Here is a 16,183-nt window from a genome sequence, read left to right as displayed (position 1 = left end):
AGAATAGAAACATAGAAATTTACAGCACAGAAGGAGACCATTTCAGCCCATCGTATCCGCATCGGCCGACAAAGAGCCGTATTGCCCTTGGTCAGCAATCCTAAAGGTTACATGTAAACCTATGAACAATGACGGAAAGGCAAAGAGCACCTAGGCCAACCAGTCCGCCTCACACCACTGCAACACCCCTTATACTGAAAACATCTACACTTCACCCCAACCCGAGCCATGTGATCTCCTGGGAGAGGCAAAAACCAGATAAAAACTCAGGCTAATTTTGGGAGAAAAAATCTGGGAAAATTCCTCTCTGACCCATCCAGGTGATCGAAACTAGTTCAGGAGATCACCCTGGCCGTATTCTATTCCCTGCAGTACTTACCATTATATCTGCATCGTCCAACAAAAGGTCAGTCTGTCTGATCCCAATTACCAGCTCTCGATCCGTAACCCTGCAGGTTACTGCACTTCAAGTGCCCATCCAACCATCTCTTAAAAGTGGTGAGGGTTTCTGCATCCATCACTCTTCTAGGCAGCGAGTTCCAGATCCCCACAACCCTATGCGTAAAGAAGCCCCCCCCCTCCTCAAATCTCCTTTAAATCTTCCACCAACAACCTTAAAACAATGCCCCTCATAATAGATCCCATCGACCAGTGGAAATAGACCCTTACTATCCACTATGTCCCCCCTCAATATTTTGTACACCTAATGAAGTCTCCTCTCAACCTCCTCCGTTCCAATGAGAACAAACCCAGCCTATCCAATCTGTCCTCATAACTAAGATTCTCCATTCCAGGCAGCATCCTCGTAAAGCTCCTCTGCTCCCTCTCTAGTGCAATTACATCCTTCCCATAATATGGTGGGCAGAACTGTACGCAGTACTCCAGATGTGGCCTAACCAAAGTATTATACAATTTAAGCATAACCTCCCTTTTATATTCTATGCCTCGGCCAATAAAGGCAAAGATTCCGTATGCCGCCTTAACCACCTTATCCACCTGGCCTGCTACTTTCATGGATCTGTGGACAAGCACTCCAAGGTTCCTTTGTTCATCTACACTATTAAATGGCCTACCGTTTAATGTGTATGCCCGTTCCTTATTAGCCCTCCCAAAGTGCATCACCTCACACTTCACTGAATTAAATTCCATTTGTCACTGTCTGCCCACCTGACCAGTAGATTGATATCCTCCTGCAGCCCATGACTTTCCTCTTAATTATCAACCACACAGCCAATTTTATTGTTGTCTGCAAACTTCTTAATCATACTCCCTATATTCAAATCTAGATAATTGATATATACCACAAAAAGTAAGAGACCTAGTACTGAACTCTGTGGAACCCCACTGGAAACATCCTTCCAGTCACAAAAACATCCATCAATCATTACCCTTTGCTTCCTACCTCCAAGCCAATTTTGGATACAACTTGACACTTTGCCCTGTATCCCATGGGCTTTAACCTTCATGATCAGTCTACCATGTGGGACCTTATCAAAAGCCTTGCTAAAGTCCATATATACTACGTCGTATGCACTACCCTCATCAACTTTCTTGGTTACCTCCTCAAAAAAATTCAATCAGTTTAGTCAAACACGATCTTCCCTTAACAAATCCGTGCTGACTGTCCCTAATTAATAATTGCCTTTCCAAATGCAGATTTATCCTATCTTTCAGGATTTTTTCCAATAATTTTCCCACCACTGAGGTTAGGCTGACAGGCCTGTAATTACTCGGCCTATTCCTTTTTCCCCTCCGAGGTCCTTTTTTTATAAAAATCTCTTTTCTAACTCCCTAAAATCTGCCTATAGGACCTCATCCCTCTTTGTACCTATGTCGTTGGTACCAATATGGACCATGACCTCTGGCTGTTCACCCCTCAGAATGTTCTGCAGCCGCTCAGTGACATCCTTAACTCAGGCACCAGGGAGACAACACAACATCCTGGAGTCACGTATGCGGCCGCAGAAATGCCTGTTGGTTCCCCTAACTATCGAATCCCCTACCACTATTGCTCTCCCACTCTTCTTTACCCCCCCGCCCCTCGCCCCCTCAGTACAGCTGAGCCACCTGTGGTGCTGTGGATTTGGCTCTGGCTTTACTCCCCAGAGGAATCATCACCCTCACTGGTACTCAACAGAATATTGGTTGGAGAGTGAGATGCACTTAGGGAACACCTGCATGACCTGCCTATCTGATGGAATAAAAGCCCACAGTCAATAACAGTCCGCAAGTCTCGTGTTTGCCCGGGGTAACTGGCCGCCATCTTGGACAGAGAGGGATCAGGGTGCCTGCGTGGCCATCTTGCTCGTGGCTTTCTCCCCGACAGGCTTGGGTTACAGCACCTCCATGGCCATCTTGGTACAGGAGCAGCGAGTGAGTGGGGCTTCAACGTCCCAGTGACCAGGAGAGAAAATCATTGCCTCATTGATTTTATTCTCACTTTGCACACAGCGGGTGAAGAACTGAACCCAACTAGAGCAGAGGGAGGGAGAAAACTGAGGATGGAGGAAATAAATGTTGGAGATGGTGTGATGGGTTTGGATTTCAGCACAGGGAGGAGGGAGAGTGTGTGGGATGGGGATTTACAGCTTTGGGGGAACAAGAGAGGAAAGAATGTTCCATAGCAATTAGAATTGTCTGTCCTCAATTTCTATCCTACACTTCCAGTGCTGACTTTTGTAAACCCATTTTACAGGATATTAGATGAGCATTTGCAGATGGGAAACTCGAACCAAACATGATGTCAAGATCTGACAGAGTCACGCCATTCATCAGGACTTGAATATTATTGGCCTTTCAAAGTAGGAGAAATGTTTGTTTGTTCTGTCTGTGGGAAAAGATTTCAAACATCAGTGTGACTGGAAAAGCACCGAGACACACAAACCCGAGTGAGTGTGTTCCAGTGCACTGACTCTGGAAAGAGCTTGAACCAGTTACACAGCCTGAAAAACCATTCACAGCAGGGAGAAACCGTACACATGTTCAGTGTGTGGACGAGGCTTTAACTGATCGTTTAACCTGGAGAGACACAAGGACACCCGCACCACAGAGAAACTGTGGGAATGTGGGGACTGCGGGAAGCGATTCAGATCCCCCTCCCGGCTGGAAACTCATCGGCGCATTCACACTGGGTAGAGGTCGTTCACCTGCCCCATGTGTGGGAAGGGATTCACTCGTTCATCCAACCTGCTGATACACCAGCAAATTCACAGTGGGGAGAGGCCGTTGATCTGCTCCGTGTGTGGGAAGAGATTCACTCGTTCATCCCACCTTACTTCACACCAGCAAGTTCACACCAATAAGAGGCCATTTAAATGTTCTGATTGTGAAAAGGGCTTTAAAAGCAGAAATGATCTGATGAAACACCAACGAGTACACACCGGGGAGAGGCCATTCACCTGCTCTGAGAGTGGGAAGGGATTCACTCAGTTGTCCAACCTGCTGAGACACCAGCGAGTTCACAAGTGACTGCAGGGGTTGGATTCTGCTGTTATTTTTGCCATTAATCACATCCAGGACTGAACCATGTTCACTCGGACCATTGGGGTTTGTTGCTGCTGATGTAATTAATCCTTATAACTGGGCTGGAGTTTAATTTTCTGGATATCACAGAATCATAGAATGGTTACAGCACAGAAGGAGGCCTTTCGGCCCATGCCGGCTCTCTGCAAGGGCACTTCAGCTAGTCCCCCGCCCTTACCCCGTAGCCCAGCTTCAGGGACTTATCCAATTCCCTTTTTGAAAGCGATGATTGCGTCTAGCTCCACCACCCTTGCAATCAGTGCTTTCCAGATCCTAACCACTCGCTGCACAAATTTTTTTCTCATGTCGCCTTTGGTTCTTTTGTCAATTATCTTGAAGCTGTGTCCTCTGGTTCTCGACCCTTCCGCCAATCGGAACAGTTTCTCTCTACTCGGTCCAGACCCCTCATAATTTTGAACACCTCGATCAAATCCCCTCTCAACCTTCTGTTCTAAGAAGAACAACCCCAGCTTCACCAGTCTATCCATGTAACTGAAGTCCCTCATCCCTGGAATCATTCTTGTCAATCTTTTCTGCACCCTCTGTCAAACAACTGTTAAATAAATCAGCTTTGTTTCCTACATACAGTGAGTCGATTCCTTGATTTCTCCAAGAGGAGACTAATTGATGTCCTGTTACCGACTGTTCCATTTTTGAACCTTTTCTCCTTTGTTAAAGGAAGACTTGTATTTATAAAGTGCCTTTCACCACCTCAGGAATTCCCAAAGCCCTTTACAACCAATGAAGTAACTTTTAAATGCAGTTGCTGCTGTAGTGTCGGAGATGCAGCAACAAATTTGCACACAGCAGGCTCCCACACACAGCAATGTGATAATGACCAGATAATCTGTTTTAATGATGTTGGTCGAGCGATAAATGTTAGCCAGGACACCAGGGAAAATTCCCACTTACTTGGAAATAATGTCATGAGATATTTTACGCCCACTTGAGGGGTCAGATGGGGTTGAATGTCTCATGTGAAAGACGGCACCTCTGACAGTGCAGCGCTCCCCCTCTACTGTATTGGAATGTCGGCCTAAATTTTATGCTCCAGGCTCTGGAGGTGGACTTGAACCGACTGACTCAGAGACTAGTGTGCTACGCCTGAGCCACGACTAACAGCTCATTGCTCTGGAATATTTCAGTTCTCTTACCATCGGTTACTCTCCTGGACAAGTCCGAGCTTCCCATACCTTCCACAGTACCTCTCCCAGCCTTAGGATCCCAGGAAGGTATTGGTAACATACCTGTGTACCTGCCCTGGGAGTGTTTGATGGGACAGTGTAGGGAGATCTTTATTTTGTATTTAACCTGTGCTGTTCCTGCCCTGGGTGTGTTCAATGGGACAGTGTAGAGGGAAGCTTTCTCTGTATCGAACCCCTGCTGTACCTACACTGGGGTTTTTTTGAGACAGAGTAGAGGCATCTTTATTCTGTATTTAACCAGTGCAGTGTCTGCCCTGGGAGAGTGTAGAGGGGGCTTTACTCCATATCTAACCCGTGCTGTAGCGTCCCTGGGAATGTTTGATGGGACAGTGCAGAGGGAGCTTTACTCTGTATATAAATCATGCTGTACTAGCCCTGGGAGTGTTTGATGGGACAGTGTAGAGGGAGTTTTATTCTGTATCTAACCTGTTCAGTCCCTGCCCTGCGAGTGTTTACATAAGAACTCGGAGCAGGAGTAGGCCATTCGGCCCCTCGAGCCTGCTCTGCCATTCAATGAGATCATGGCTGATCTACCTTAACTCCACGTTCTTGCACTATCTCCATATCCATTGATTCGCTTAATATCCAAAAATCTAGCGATCTCTGCCTTGAATGTACTCAACAACTAAGCATCCACAGCCTTCGGTGTAGAGAATACCAGAGATTCACCAGTGAAAAAGTTTCTCCTCTTCTCTGTCCTAAATGGCTGACCCCTCATTCTGAGACTATGACCCTTTGGGTTCAAGACTACCCAGCAAGAGGAAAGATCCTCCCCCTGTATCTACCCTGTCAAGCCCTGTAAGAATTTTTTTATGTTTCAATGAAATCACACCTCATTCTTCTAAACTCTTGAGAATATATGCCTTGTCTACTCAATCCCTCCGCATAGGACAATCCCCCCCATCCCAGGAATCAGTCTGGTGAACCTGGCCGTGAATATGGGTTGAGGAATTCACATGGAGGCTTCATTTAAGGTTTCATTACCCCTGAACAAAGTTTCCATCAGGGCCTCGATGCAATCATCCACGATAAGCTCATGGGTGGGAAGGGCCTTGTTTGCAAGCCAACAGACATTCTGGAGGGAGATGTGGAAGGGTTCGGTGATGGCTGCCCCACTATCTACGTCCACAGGGTCAGCGCTGGGGGCGGGGGGTGAAGGGGGAGTTGGACGGGGAGGAGATTGGCAAGATTAGCCCCCAGTGGCCCACTGGGTGGGAAGGTCGGCAAGAGAGTAGGATGGGACTGTTGGTCTTGCTGCTCCTGAGGAGGCAGCGATGAGTGTCTCGATGGGCCCTTTGGAGGATGCTGAGAGGGGCACCAAGGGAAGCTGCAGGCTTGTTTAGGAGGGAGTCAAGCCTGGGACAGCGGCAGGAGAGTAGGAAGGTCAAAGAGTAATGAAGGATTGGGTAGGGATTTGGGAGGGCAGAGTATCCAAAAGAGAGGACATGAAAGGAGGTGCGACAATAGGAGAGCGCGGTCAGGCAGGGATAGAGAGAAAAGGAAAAGGGGAAAAAGTTGAAAAGTATTGAATGACTCTGCCCGAGCAGCAGCCAAAGTGCACACATGAATGGACACGGGAAAAGCTCAGGTTACATCGGCCTTGTTACATGTGATAATTAATGGGATACATATTTGCTGGCAGCAGGTTGGAGACAATAGTGGGGAGACCAGGGTCAAAGTCCGAGGTCCCATGGAGGGACAAAGCTGGTGTAAGTAGGATGGGGCCGGCAGGGAGCATTGCCAGACCGCTGTCCAAATTCAGAGACAGGTGTAGCAGGCGAGTGAAGTCCAGAGTTTGAGGAGGGAGGTTGTTACTGTAGGAACGAGAGTCGGTGGCGGGAAAGGAAGCTGATGGCGAAATAGACGCAAGTTGCAGGTCACTGTAGATCAAAGTGGTGGAGAAAAAGTAAAACCACAAGCCAGCGAGCAGCAAAGCTGGAAACCAGTAGAACGAGTCACCGGACAGCGAGTGAAACAGCTTAGTTATAGGCCAACAGCGCTGAAAAACCACTGGAACCAGTTCAGCAGACACACAGCCGCAGTATCAATTTTAAAACTTTTTTTTTTAGCAGCAAAGAGAGAGAGAGACGAAGCAGATAAATCTTACAATGTAGACCAGTTGTGGCCACGGCAGGGGGTGGTAAGAAAGGACTTAATTGATCAAGATAAGGTTCGCACATAGTAAGGAAGACTCCACTTCCTTAAGGAAGCAAGAGACAAGTTGAGATAACAGCAGAATGTCTCTGTGTCTTGTAGAAACAAGCAGGCAATTAATAGCAACACACATGGTTAACTGAGGGACAAAAAAGGTATAAAGATAGACAAGTTCGGACAGTCCAGAGCAAGAATCCGGGAACAACACTCAACAGAAGCACAGACCAGGGAGCGACCCTTGAAGGAACAGTGTCAGGACCGGATTGATCACCCGGGATGTATTGGATAACAGTGTATTTTGAGTGGCAAGGAACACCTTTTGTAATGCTTTGTCTGCAGAGTTGAGTTAAGCAGAGTGTTGTACTTTTCAAGTATTAAACAAACATTAACGATACTGTCATTTGTCTAGTGTGTAATTTGATATTTAACTCAGGCACTACTAGTCACATGACTAGCGAAATTGCCATTTGCGCAACAGTGGAGAGCACTGGTTCATACAATCACAGGACAGAGAGTGGAGAGCATCAGTTCATACAATCACAGGACAGAGAGTGGAGAGCACCAGTTCATACAATCACAGGACAGAGAGTGGAGAGCATCAGTTGATACAAATCACAGATCAGAAAGTGGAGAGCACCAGTTCATACAATCACAGGACAGAGAGTGGAGAGCATCAGTTGATACAAATCACAGATCAGAAAGTGGAGAGCACCAGTTCATACAATCACAGGACAGAGAGTGGAGAGCATCAGTTCATACAATCACAGGACAGAAGTTGGATCATTGGTCTTTGAAATGATTACTTCTCATTGTGCCTTTTGATCTACCCAAGAATTGATTTAATGATTTACTGAGACAGCTAGAGACTGATTTAACTTTTCAATTACTCAAGTTCTGATTTTAAGTTTACTTATAATTAATCTATATATGAATCAATTTTGTTTCAATATAATTGGTCTTGATTATACTGAGAGTACTATCATAGAATCCCTATTCTAGTATTCCCTATTCACTGTGTAAACTGAGTTTTTCCTGTGTCTATTTGCTGCCGCTTCAGACCCGAGCCATTCCCTTCTATTTCCACTTCCTTCTCCCGCTTTTTCTTTTCTCTCTATCCCTCCCTGACCAATCTCTTCTGTCGTCATGTCGCCTTTCATCTTTCCTCTCTAGGAAAATCTGCCCTCCCAAATCCCTCCCCTAACCCTTCATTACTCTCCGACCTCCCTACTCTCCTGCCACCGTCCCAGGCTCGACTCCCTTTGAGACAAGCCTGCAGCTTCCCTCTGTGCCTCTCTTGGCATCCGCCGAAGGGCCCAACGTGGCTCTCGTCACTGTCTCCTCACGAGCAGCAACCCCAACTGTCCCATCCTCCTCTCACCGACCTTGCCACCCAGCTTGGGGAGGGGGGGGGGGGGCTAACCTTGCCAATCTCCTCCCCGTCCAACTCACCCCTCCAATCCCTGACCCTGTGGATGCTAGCAGTGGATCAGCCATCACCGATTCTCTCTGCAGCTCCTTGCAGAATGTCCGTTCACTTGCGGACAAGGCCCTTGTCATCCATGAGCTTATCGTGGATGATTGCATCGACATCATGGCCCTGACTGAAACTTGGCTGAGGGATGATGACACATTATCTTTAAATGAAGCCGCCCCTCCCTTCGGTGGTGTGGCTCTCATCATCAAATCCCACCTTGGTCTGTCCCCCTACTCCTCCGGCATTTTCTCCTCCTTTGAACATCTCACCTTATTCCACCCCTCTCACCTCATTTAAATTTCTCGTTCTCTATCGCCCTCCCAAGTAAGATTAAAATATTATCGCGGATATATCCTCACTGCTCTCCTCCCTCAGCACCAAGTGACTTCTCATCCTCGGTGATTTCAACCTCCATCTCAATTCAAGTGAACTCCTCAACCCATACTCACGGCCTCCCCCTTGACCTTGCCATTTCTCGTGGCCTCGATATTCCTACCGTGTCAATTACAGATAAGGCCATCTCTGACCATTTCCTTGTATCGCTCTCCACCCACATCCCCCGTCCCCCACCCAAATCTACTTCCTTCTGCATCCTCCCCGGGAAAATACTTTCTTCAAACTCTCTTACAACTGCACTTATCAACTCCAACTGTCCAACTTTTGGCCCTCCTTTCACCATGACATTTCTGTAGCCACCGATCTGCTCACCCACACCCTCACTACCACCTTTGATGCCCTAGTCCCTGTTATTACTCTCTCTCTCACCCTGGCCATTCCCCCCGGTACAGCTCTTACCTTTGCTCCAAGTCCAAAGAGCGCAGACTTGAACAGATGTGGCAGACAAGTTGTTTAGCCATTCATCACGAGATCTGGCTCGACCACATAAAGCATTTTCAGGTCCTACTCTTGTCTGTAAAAACTGCTCACTGTTCCAGGATCATTCTGGAATGCAAAGCTAACCCCCAGCTACTATTCTCTACTGCTAACCGTCTCCTTAAACCCTTCTCCCCTGTCTCCACCACACTCACCTCCAACAAACTCATGGACTTCTTTGTCTCAAAGATTGAGACCATCCGATCATCTGCCTCTTCCAGTTCCCTTCCTTCCCCTCGCCCATGGGGGCAATGTTCCTCTGAGGTGCCCCCTTGCCCTAATTCTAAACTCGCATCTTTCTCTAGTTTCTCTCTGATCTCTCCACGCTCATCTTGTCCGTGAGACCCACTTCCTGCTCCCTTGACCCTATTCCCACTAAACTGATGACCACACAACTTCCTTTTCTAGCTCCCATGTTAGTTGACATTGTTAACGGTTCTCTCTCCTCAGGTACTGTCCCCTTCATGGTCTACAGAGCAGTAGTGAAAGCCGCCTTCCTATATGCTTCAGAGAATGGACCATGTACAGCAGGCACCTCAAAGCACTGGAGAAGGACCAATGCTGCCTCCGTAAGATCCTGCAAATCCATTGGCAGGAAAGGTGCACCAACGTCAGTGTTCTCGCTCAAGCCAACATCCCCAGCATTGAGGCATTGACCACACTCAATCAGCTCTAATGGATGGGCCACATTGTCCACATGCCCGATACTAGACTCCAAAACAAGTGCTCTACTCGGAGTTCCAACACGGCATGTGAGCCCCAGGTGGGCAGAGGAAACACTGCAAGGACACCCTCTGTGGAAGAAAGAATCTATGAATCTATGGCTTATGGTAAAGGGAAGGGTTAAATTCTGTTTTTGCTATATTTGAAGAAATAATAGGACTAGAACAACACCCACACTTTTTAGCCTTGAAACTTAGAAATGTAATTAAATGACTATCCGGTATTAAAAGGGAGTCTCCTGATATTCTGCTTATCAGACTGTGAACAGGGAGAAACTATGCCAGGACAGATAGAGTGTGTGCCTCCCGAGACGACCTTTGTACTCACGGAACTAATGAATAAGATTCCTTTTCTATTTCTGTATAAAGATAGGGACAATTTGCTTGTACAGGAGAGTTTTCTGCCTTGCTACGGTCCAAGCAGGCTCTCCGAGATATCTCGCTTTTTAAAAATAAAATTCTCTCGAAGCACGACTCTGAAAGCCTCCGCCTGAGTTAATTTAACTTAGAAATTTCCTCAAAACCTCCTTGAAAAAGTGCAACATCCCCATTGACAACTGGGAATCCCTGGCCCAAGACTACTCAAAGTGGAGGAGAAACAACTGAAAAGGCGCCAAACACCTCGAGTCTCTTCGCCGGGAGCAAGCGGAGATCAAATGCCAACAGCAGAAGGAGCGCGCGGCAACCCAAGCACTCCACCCACCCGTCCCTTCAACCACTATCTGCCCCACCTGTGACAGAGACTGTAGGTCCCGCATTCGACTTCATTCACCTGAGAACTCATATTAATGTGGAAGCAAGTCATCCTCGACTCCGAGGGACTGCCTAAAAAGAACTGTCCCCCTCTCCTTCAAATCTGCTGTCATCACCCCTCTCCTCAAAAAAAAATAGCTCTTGACTCCACTGTGTTTGTTAGCTTCCACCCCATCTCCAACTCCCTTTCCTCTCCAAAGTCCTTGAATGTGTTGCCTCCTCCCAAATTCATGCCCACCTTTCCCAGAATTCCATGTATGAATCCCTTCAATCTGGTTTCCGCCCTTGCCACAGTACTGAAACTTCTCTCATCAAAGTCACAAATTACATTCTTTGTAAATGTGACGAAGGTAAACTAACTCTCCTCATCCCCCTCAACCTGTCTGCAATCTTTGACACAGTTAACCACTCCATCCTTCTTCAACGCCTCTCCACCATCATCCAGCTGGGTGGACTGCACTCGCTTAGTTCCATTCCTAGCTATCTAATCATAACCAGAAAATCTCCTGCAATGGCTTCTCTTCCCGCCCCCGCATCATTACCTCTGGTGTCCCCCAAAGATCTATCCTTGGTCCCCTCCGATCTCTCATCTATATGCTGCCTCTTGGCGATGTCATCCGAAACATAGAAAATAAGTGCAGGAGTAGGCCATTCAGTCCTTCGAGCCTGCACCTCCATTCAATAAGATCATGGCTGATCATTCCCTCATACCCCTTTCCTGCTTTCTCTCCATACCCCTTGATCCCCTTAGCCGCAAGGGCCATATCTAACTCCCTCTTGATATATCCAATGAACTGGCATCAACAACTCTCTGCGGCAGGGAATTCCACAGGTTAACAATCCTCTGAGTGAAGAAGTTTCTCCTCATCTCGATCCTAAATGGCTTACCCCTTATCCTTAGACTGTGACCCCTGGTTCTGGACTTCCCCAACATTGGAACATTCTTCCTGCATCTAACCTGTCCAGTCCCGTCAGAATTTTATATGTTTCTATGAGATCCCCTCTCATCCTTCTAAACTCCAGTGAATACAGGTCGAGTCAATCCAGTCTCTCCTCATATGTCAGTTCTGCCATTCCGGGAATCAGTCTGGTGAACCTTCGCTGCACTCCCTCAATAGAAAGAACGTCCTTCCTCAGATTAGGAGACCAAAACTGAAAACACGGAGTCAGGTTCCACATGTATGCTGATGACACCTAGCTCTACCTCTTCATCATTTCTCTCGACCCCTCCATGGTCTCTAAATTGTCAGACTGCTTGGCTGACATCCAGTACTGGATGAGCATAAATGTTCTGCAATTAAATATTGGGAAGACTGAATCCATTGTCTTTGGTCCACGCCACGAACTGCGTTCCCCAGCCACTGACTCCATCCCTTTCCCTAGCATCTACCTGAGGCTAAACCAGACAGTTCACAACCTAGGCATCATATTTGACCCTGAAATGAGCATATGGCCACATCCGCGGCATAACTAAATCCCATCTATTTCCACCTCCGTAACATTGCCCGCATCTGCCCTGCCTCAGCTCACCTCCTGCCGAAACTCTCATCCATGCCTTTGTTACCTCTACTTACCTTGACTACTCCAACGCACTTCTGAATGGCCTCCCACATTCTACCCTACGTAAACTTGAGGTAATCCACAACTCGACTGCCCGTGTCCTAACTCGCTCCAAGTCCCGATCACTGATCATCCATGTGCTCGCTGACCTACATTGGCTCCCGGTTAAGCAACGCCTCGATTTCAAAATTCACATCCTTGTTTACAAATCCCTCCATGGCCTCGCCCCTCCCAATCGCTTATCTCTTTCAGCCTCACAACGCCACGTGATATCTGTGTTCCTCAAACTCTGCCCTCTTGAGCATTCCTGATCAGAACTGTTCCACCATCGGTGTCCGGGCCTTCAGCTGCCTGGGCCCGAAGCTCTGGAACTCCCTCCCTAAACCTCTCTGCCTCTGGACATTTCTTTCCTCCTTTAAAGACTTTGCTTAAAATCTACCTCTTTGACCAAGCTTTTGGTCATCTGCTGTAATTTGTTCTTATGTGCCTCGGTGTCAAATTTATTTGCTTTGTCTTGTAACACTGCAAGCACCTTGGGACATTTTACTATGTTAAAAGTGCTATAAAAATAAAGTTGTTGATGTTGTTGATAGCAATGGGAGCTCGTACAACCGGAGCTCCCATTATTATCAATGAGAATACTAGATGTTCATTGGTGGTCCAGGTCCACGTTATCCCAGGATATGAATATATACCTGGAAGACCATGTTCCTGTACATTGCACTGCGAAAATAGGACTCCGATCACAATCCTATGTTCCTCCGAGTCCACCAGTTAATTTTGATTAAAAAATTCCGGTCGGAGGCATTCGCCCGAAAGAAGCCTCCGACCGCAATTTCCTCCCCAAAGTATTTGTTTAATTTCTCTGCCATTTCCTTATTCCATATTATAATTTCTCCTGTCTCAGCCTGTAGGGGACCCACATTTACTTTTGCTAATCTTTTCCTTTTTAACAATACTATAGAAGCTTTTACAATCTGTTTTTATGTCTCTCGTTAGTTTACTCTCATTCTATTTTCCCATTTCAGTTTCTTGGTCCTCCTTTGCTGAATTCTAAAATGCTCCCAATCCCCAGACTTACTGCTCTTTTTGGCAACATTATAAGCCTCTTCCTTTGATCTACAACTATCTTTAACTTCTCTTGTTAGTCACAGTTGGACCACCTTTCCTGTGGGGTTTGTGTGCCTTAAAGGAATGTATGTTTGCTGTAAATTATGTATTAATTCTTTAATGCGAGGCATTGCTTATCTACTTTCATACTTTTTAATGTAGTTTCCCAATCTATCTTAGGTAACTCACCCCTCATAGCTAAAAAGTTTGCTTTGTTTAAATTTAAGACCCTAGTTTTGGATTTAATGAAATCACTTTCAAACTTAATGTAACATTCTATCATATTATGGTCATTCTTCCGTTACCAGCACATCCCATGTACAAATAAACAAGACTCACTGTTAAAAGTTGTTGCTGTTAATAATCACAAATCACTTTTTACAAATCACTCCAGGGCCTCGCCCCTCCCGATCTCTGGAATCTGTTGCAGCCCACAAGATGTCTGCACTCCTCAAATTCTGCCCTTTTGACCATCCCTGATTATAATCGCTCCACCATCGGTGTCCGGCCCTTCAGCTGCCTGGGCCCCGAGCTCTGGAGCTCCCTCCCTAAGCCTCTCCGCCTCTTTCCTACTTTCAGACCCTCCTTAAAACCTACCTCTTTGACCCAGCTTTTGGTCATCTGCCGTAATTTCTTCGTTTGTAGCTCGATGTCAAATGTATGTGTTGTGTCCTGTAACACTGCTGTGAAGCGGCTTGGGACGTTTTACTACGTTAAAGGCGCTCTATAAAGAAAAGTTATTATTAATAGTGCAGGAGTGAGGGATTCAGTGAGCTGGGAGTCCGGCGCAGGCGCAGGCGCACTGCGAGTGGTACCGCCCCTCAGCACCGACGCGACCAGGAACGTCGAGGGCGATATGGGCGGGGCTGTTACGTCACCCGCTCGGCGTGCGTTGAGGCGGTTTAACGGTTTTCAAATCAGGAGCCACGTGACCCCCGAGCTGCCCAGCGCGCCTTCAACACAGTGGGCGGGGCTCTGTGGCGCTGCCGACTCCTATTGGTGGGCGTGGCTGACAATCTGCTGCGTTCAGCCAATAGACGGTCCGGACTCTCTAAGGGTCATTAATTTATGCAGCGAAGGCGCTCCGTGGCGGTACTGCCCATGCTTGGTGCCGCCCTCTCCACCCCCAGTCCCCGGATGCCAAGCAGTTTGCTATAACCAGCAGTTGGACAATGTGGGGAACCGGGGGCCGCAGGGAACCGGACTGATGGTGGGTGGCTGGGGCCGGGGCAGAGCGCTCGGCCGGCGGGCAGGGAGGGTGCGGTGAGTCTGTGAGGGAAAACACCGGACTGAACACACAGCCCCGGAGCTCAGGGTTTGGGGACATGCGGGAGATAGACTGAAACTTCCAGTGAGCTCAGACAGTGTGTAACCCGGGGGCCCAGTGAGATCAGACGGTGTGTAACCCGGGGGCCCAGTGAGATCAGACAGTGTGTAACCCGGGGGCCCGGTGAGATCAGACAGTGTATAACCCGGGGGCCCGGTGAGATCAGACAGTGTGTAACCCGGGGGCCCGGTGAGATCAGACAGTGTGTAACCCGGGGGCCCGGTGAGATCAGACAGTGTGTAACCCGGGGGCCCGGTGAGATCAGACAGTGTGTAACCCGGGGGCCCGGTGAGATCAGACAGTGTGTAACCCGGGGGCCCGGTGAGATCAGACAGTGTGTAACCCGGGATCCCGGTGAGATCAGACAGTGTCTAACCCGGGGGCCCGGAGAGATCAGACAGTGTGTAACGCGGGGAGGATGGGCCCAGTGAGATTAGTCAGTGTGTAACCCGGGGAGAATTCTGGTGATTTTCTGTAAGTCCAGACGGGCGGGACAGGAATCTGAAGAATAGGATAAAATCAAACAGAAATACTGGACATATACTTTTCTGAAACATTGGAAAAACACTTTACACTACATTCCACTTCACAACATTAATATTCTTCTAATTTTCTGCCCTGCCAGAATTAGATCTCCCGGTGAATGGCGGAGTGATTGAGAAAGTTCCACAGCTGGAAGGAAACAGGGATTGTGGACTGAGGAACAACAGCAGGTGAACCAGCACAGGATTGTGAGAGCACCAACCAGTGAGCCCCTTCCGATTGAAAGCGCTTCAATAGATCGACTGGGGAGGAAGGTAAGAGAAAGTGCCATTTACTCAGATACACACCGGTCCTGTAGACAGTACACACAGGTTACAAGGTAAGGCAGGAAATGAGACTGGGAGAGTCTGACCACCGAGCACAATTATCCAGCATGAGGCCGTGCAATGGGATGTGAAGTGAGATCACTTTCTGTCTCTAAACACACAGTCACAGTGAATCTTGTGTGTGTTTTAGAGTAAAGGGCTTTGATCTAAGAGGTGACTCCAGTTTGAGGCAGAGCCCAGCAGATGGACCCGTCTCTGTACATTCGGTGGGGCTGAACTCACACCGACACCATCAGATCTCAATGTTCAAATATTTTCCATCTGGTGAGAAAGCCATTGGAAAGATTGAACTGGAAGCATCATAGTCAATTCATTGATCACGATGCACAGACCAATCTGAAAGACCAGCACGGCCTATCACTGACAGAATCAGTTATTCATTCATGAACATTTGGAATTAACAGAAAATATATTGATAAGTACTACTATTGAAGCATTGATCACTCGAGGTATGTAGTATTCTAATAAAGTGAAACACAGATGAGGAGAGTTGCAATTTATTAATTGGCGTCGTACTTGACCCTGAGATGAGCTTCCGAACCCATATTCCCTCAATCACCAAGTACGTTTACTTCCAGCTCCATAACATCGCCGGTCTCTGCCCCTTCCTCAGC

The 16,183-nt window shown here is 47.5% G+C and overlaps 2 protein-coding genes across 6 annotated transcripts in view; one reads left to right on the top strand and one right to left on the bottom strand.

Moving 5' to 3' along the window:
- LOC139273678 (zinc finger protein 271-like) overlaps positions 1–14,164 on the bottom strand; it is a 54,796-nt gene extending 40,632 nt beyond the window's left edge. The window contains exon 1 of the mRNA XM_070890715.1: positions 13,971–14,164. Coding sequence (XP_070746816.1) covers positions 13,971–13,994 — 24 coding nt within the window. The 5' untranslated portion in view covers positions 13,995–14,164. The remainder of the gene's footprint in view (positions 1–13,970) is intronic.
- Positions 14,165–14,498: 334 nt separating this feature from the next.
- Positions 14,499–16,183, top strand: part of LOC139273629 (zinc finger protein 436-like) — a 107,902-nt gene continuing 106,217 nt past the window's right edge. For 3 of the 5 annotated variants that reach the window (XR_011595261.1, XM_070890609.1, XM_070890605.1), the window contains exons 1-2: positions 14,531–14,636; positions 15,326–15,497. The gene's annotated coding sequence lies outside the window, so the exon portion shown is untranslated. Of the gene's footprint in view, positions 14,637–15,325; positions 15,498–16,183 lie in introns of all 5 variants that reach the window. The other 2 variants (XM_070890608.1, XM_070890607.1) reach the window with 2 other exon arrangements.

This window comes from Pristiophorus japonicus, chromosome 9 (genome assembly GCF_044704955.1).
Source record: "Pristiophorus japonicus isolate sPriJap1 chromosome 9, sPriJap1.hap1, whole genome shotgun sequence".
In the NCBI taxonomy this organism is placed as follows: Eukaryota; Metazoa; Chordata; class Chondrichthyes; family Pristiophoridae; genus Pristiophorus; species Pristiophorus japonicus.
This window is presented reverse-complemented; position numbering and strand designations above follow the sequence as displayed.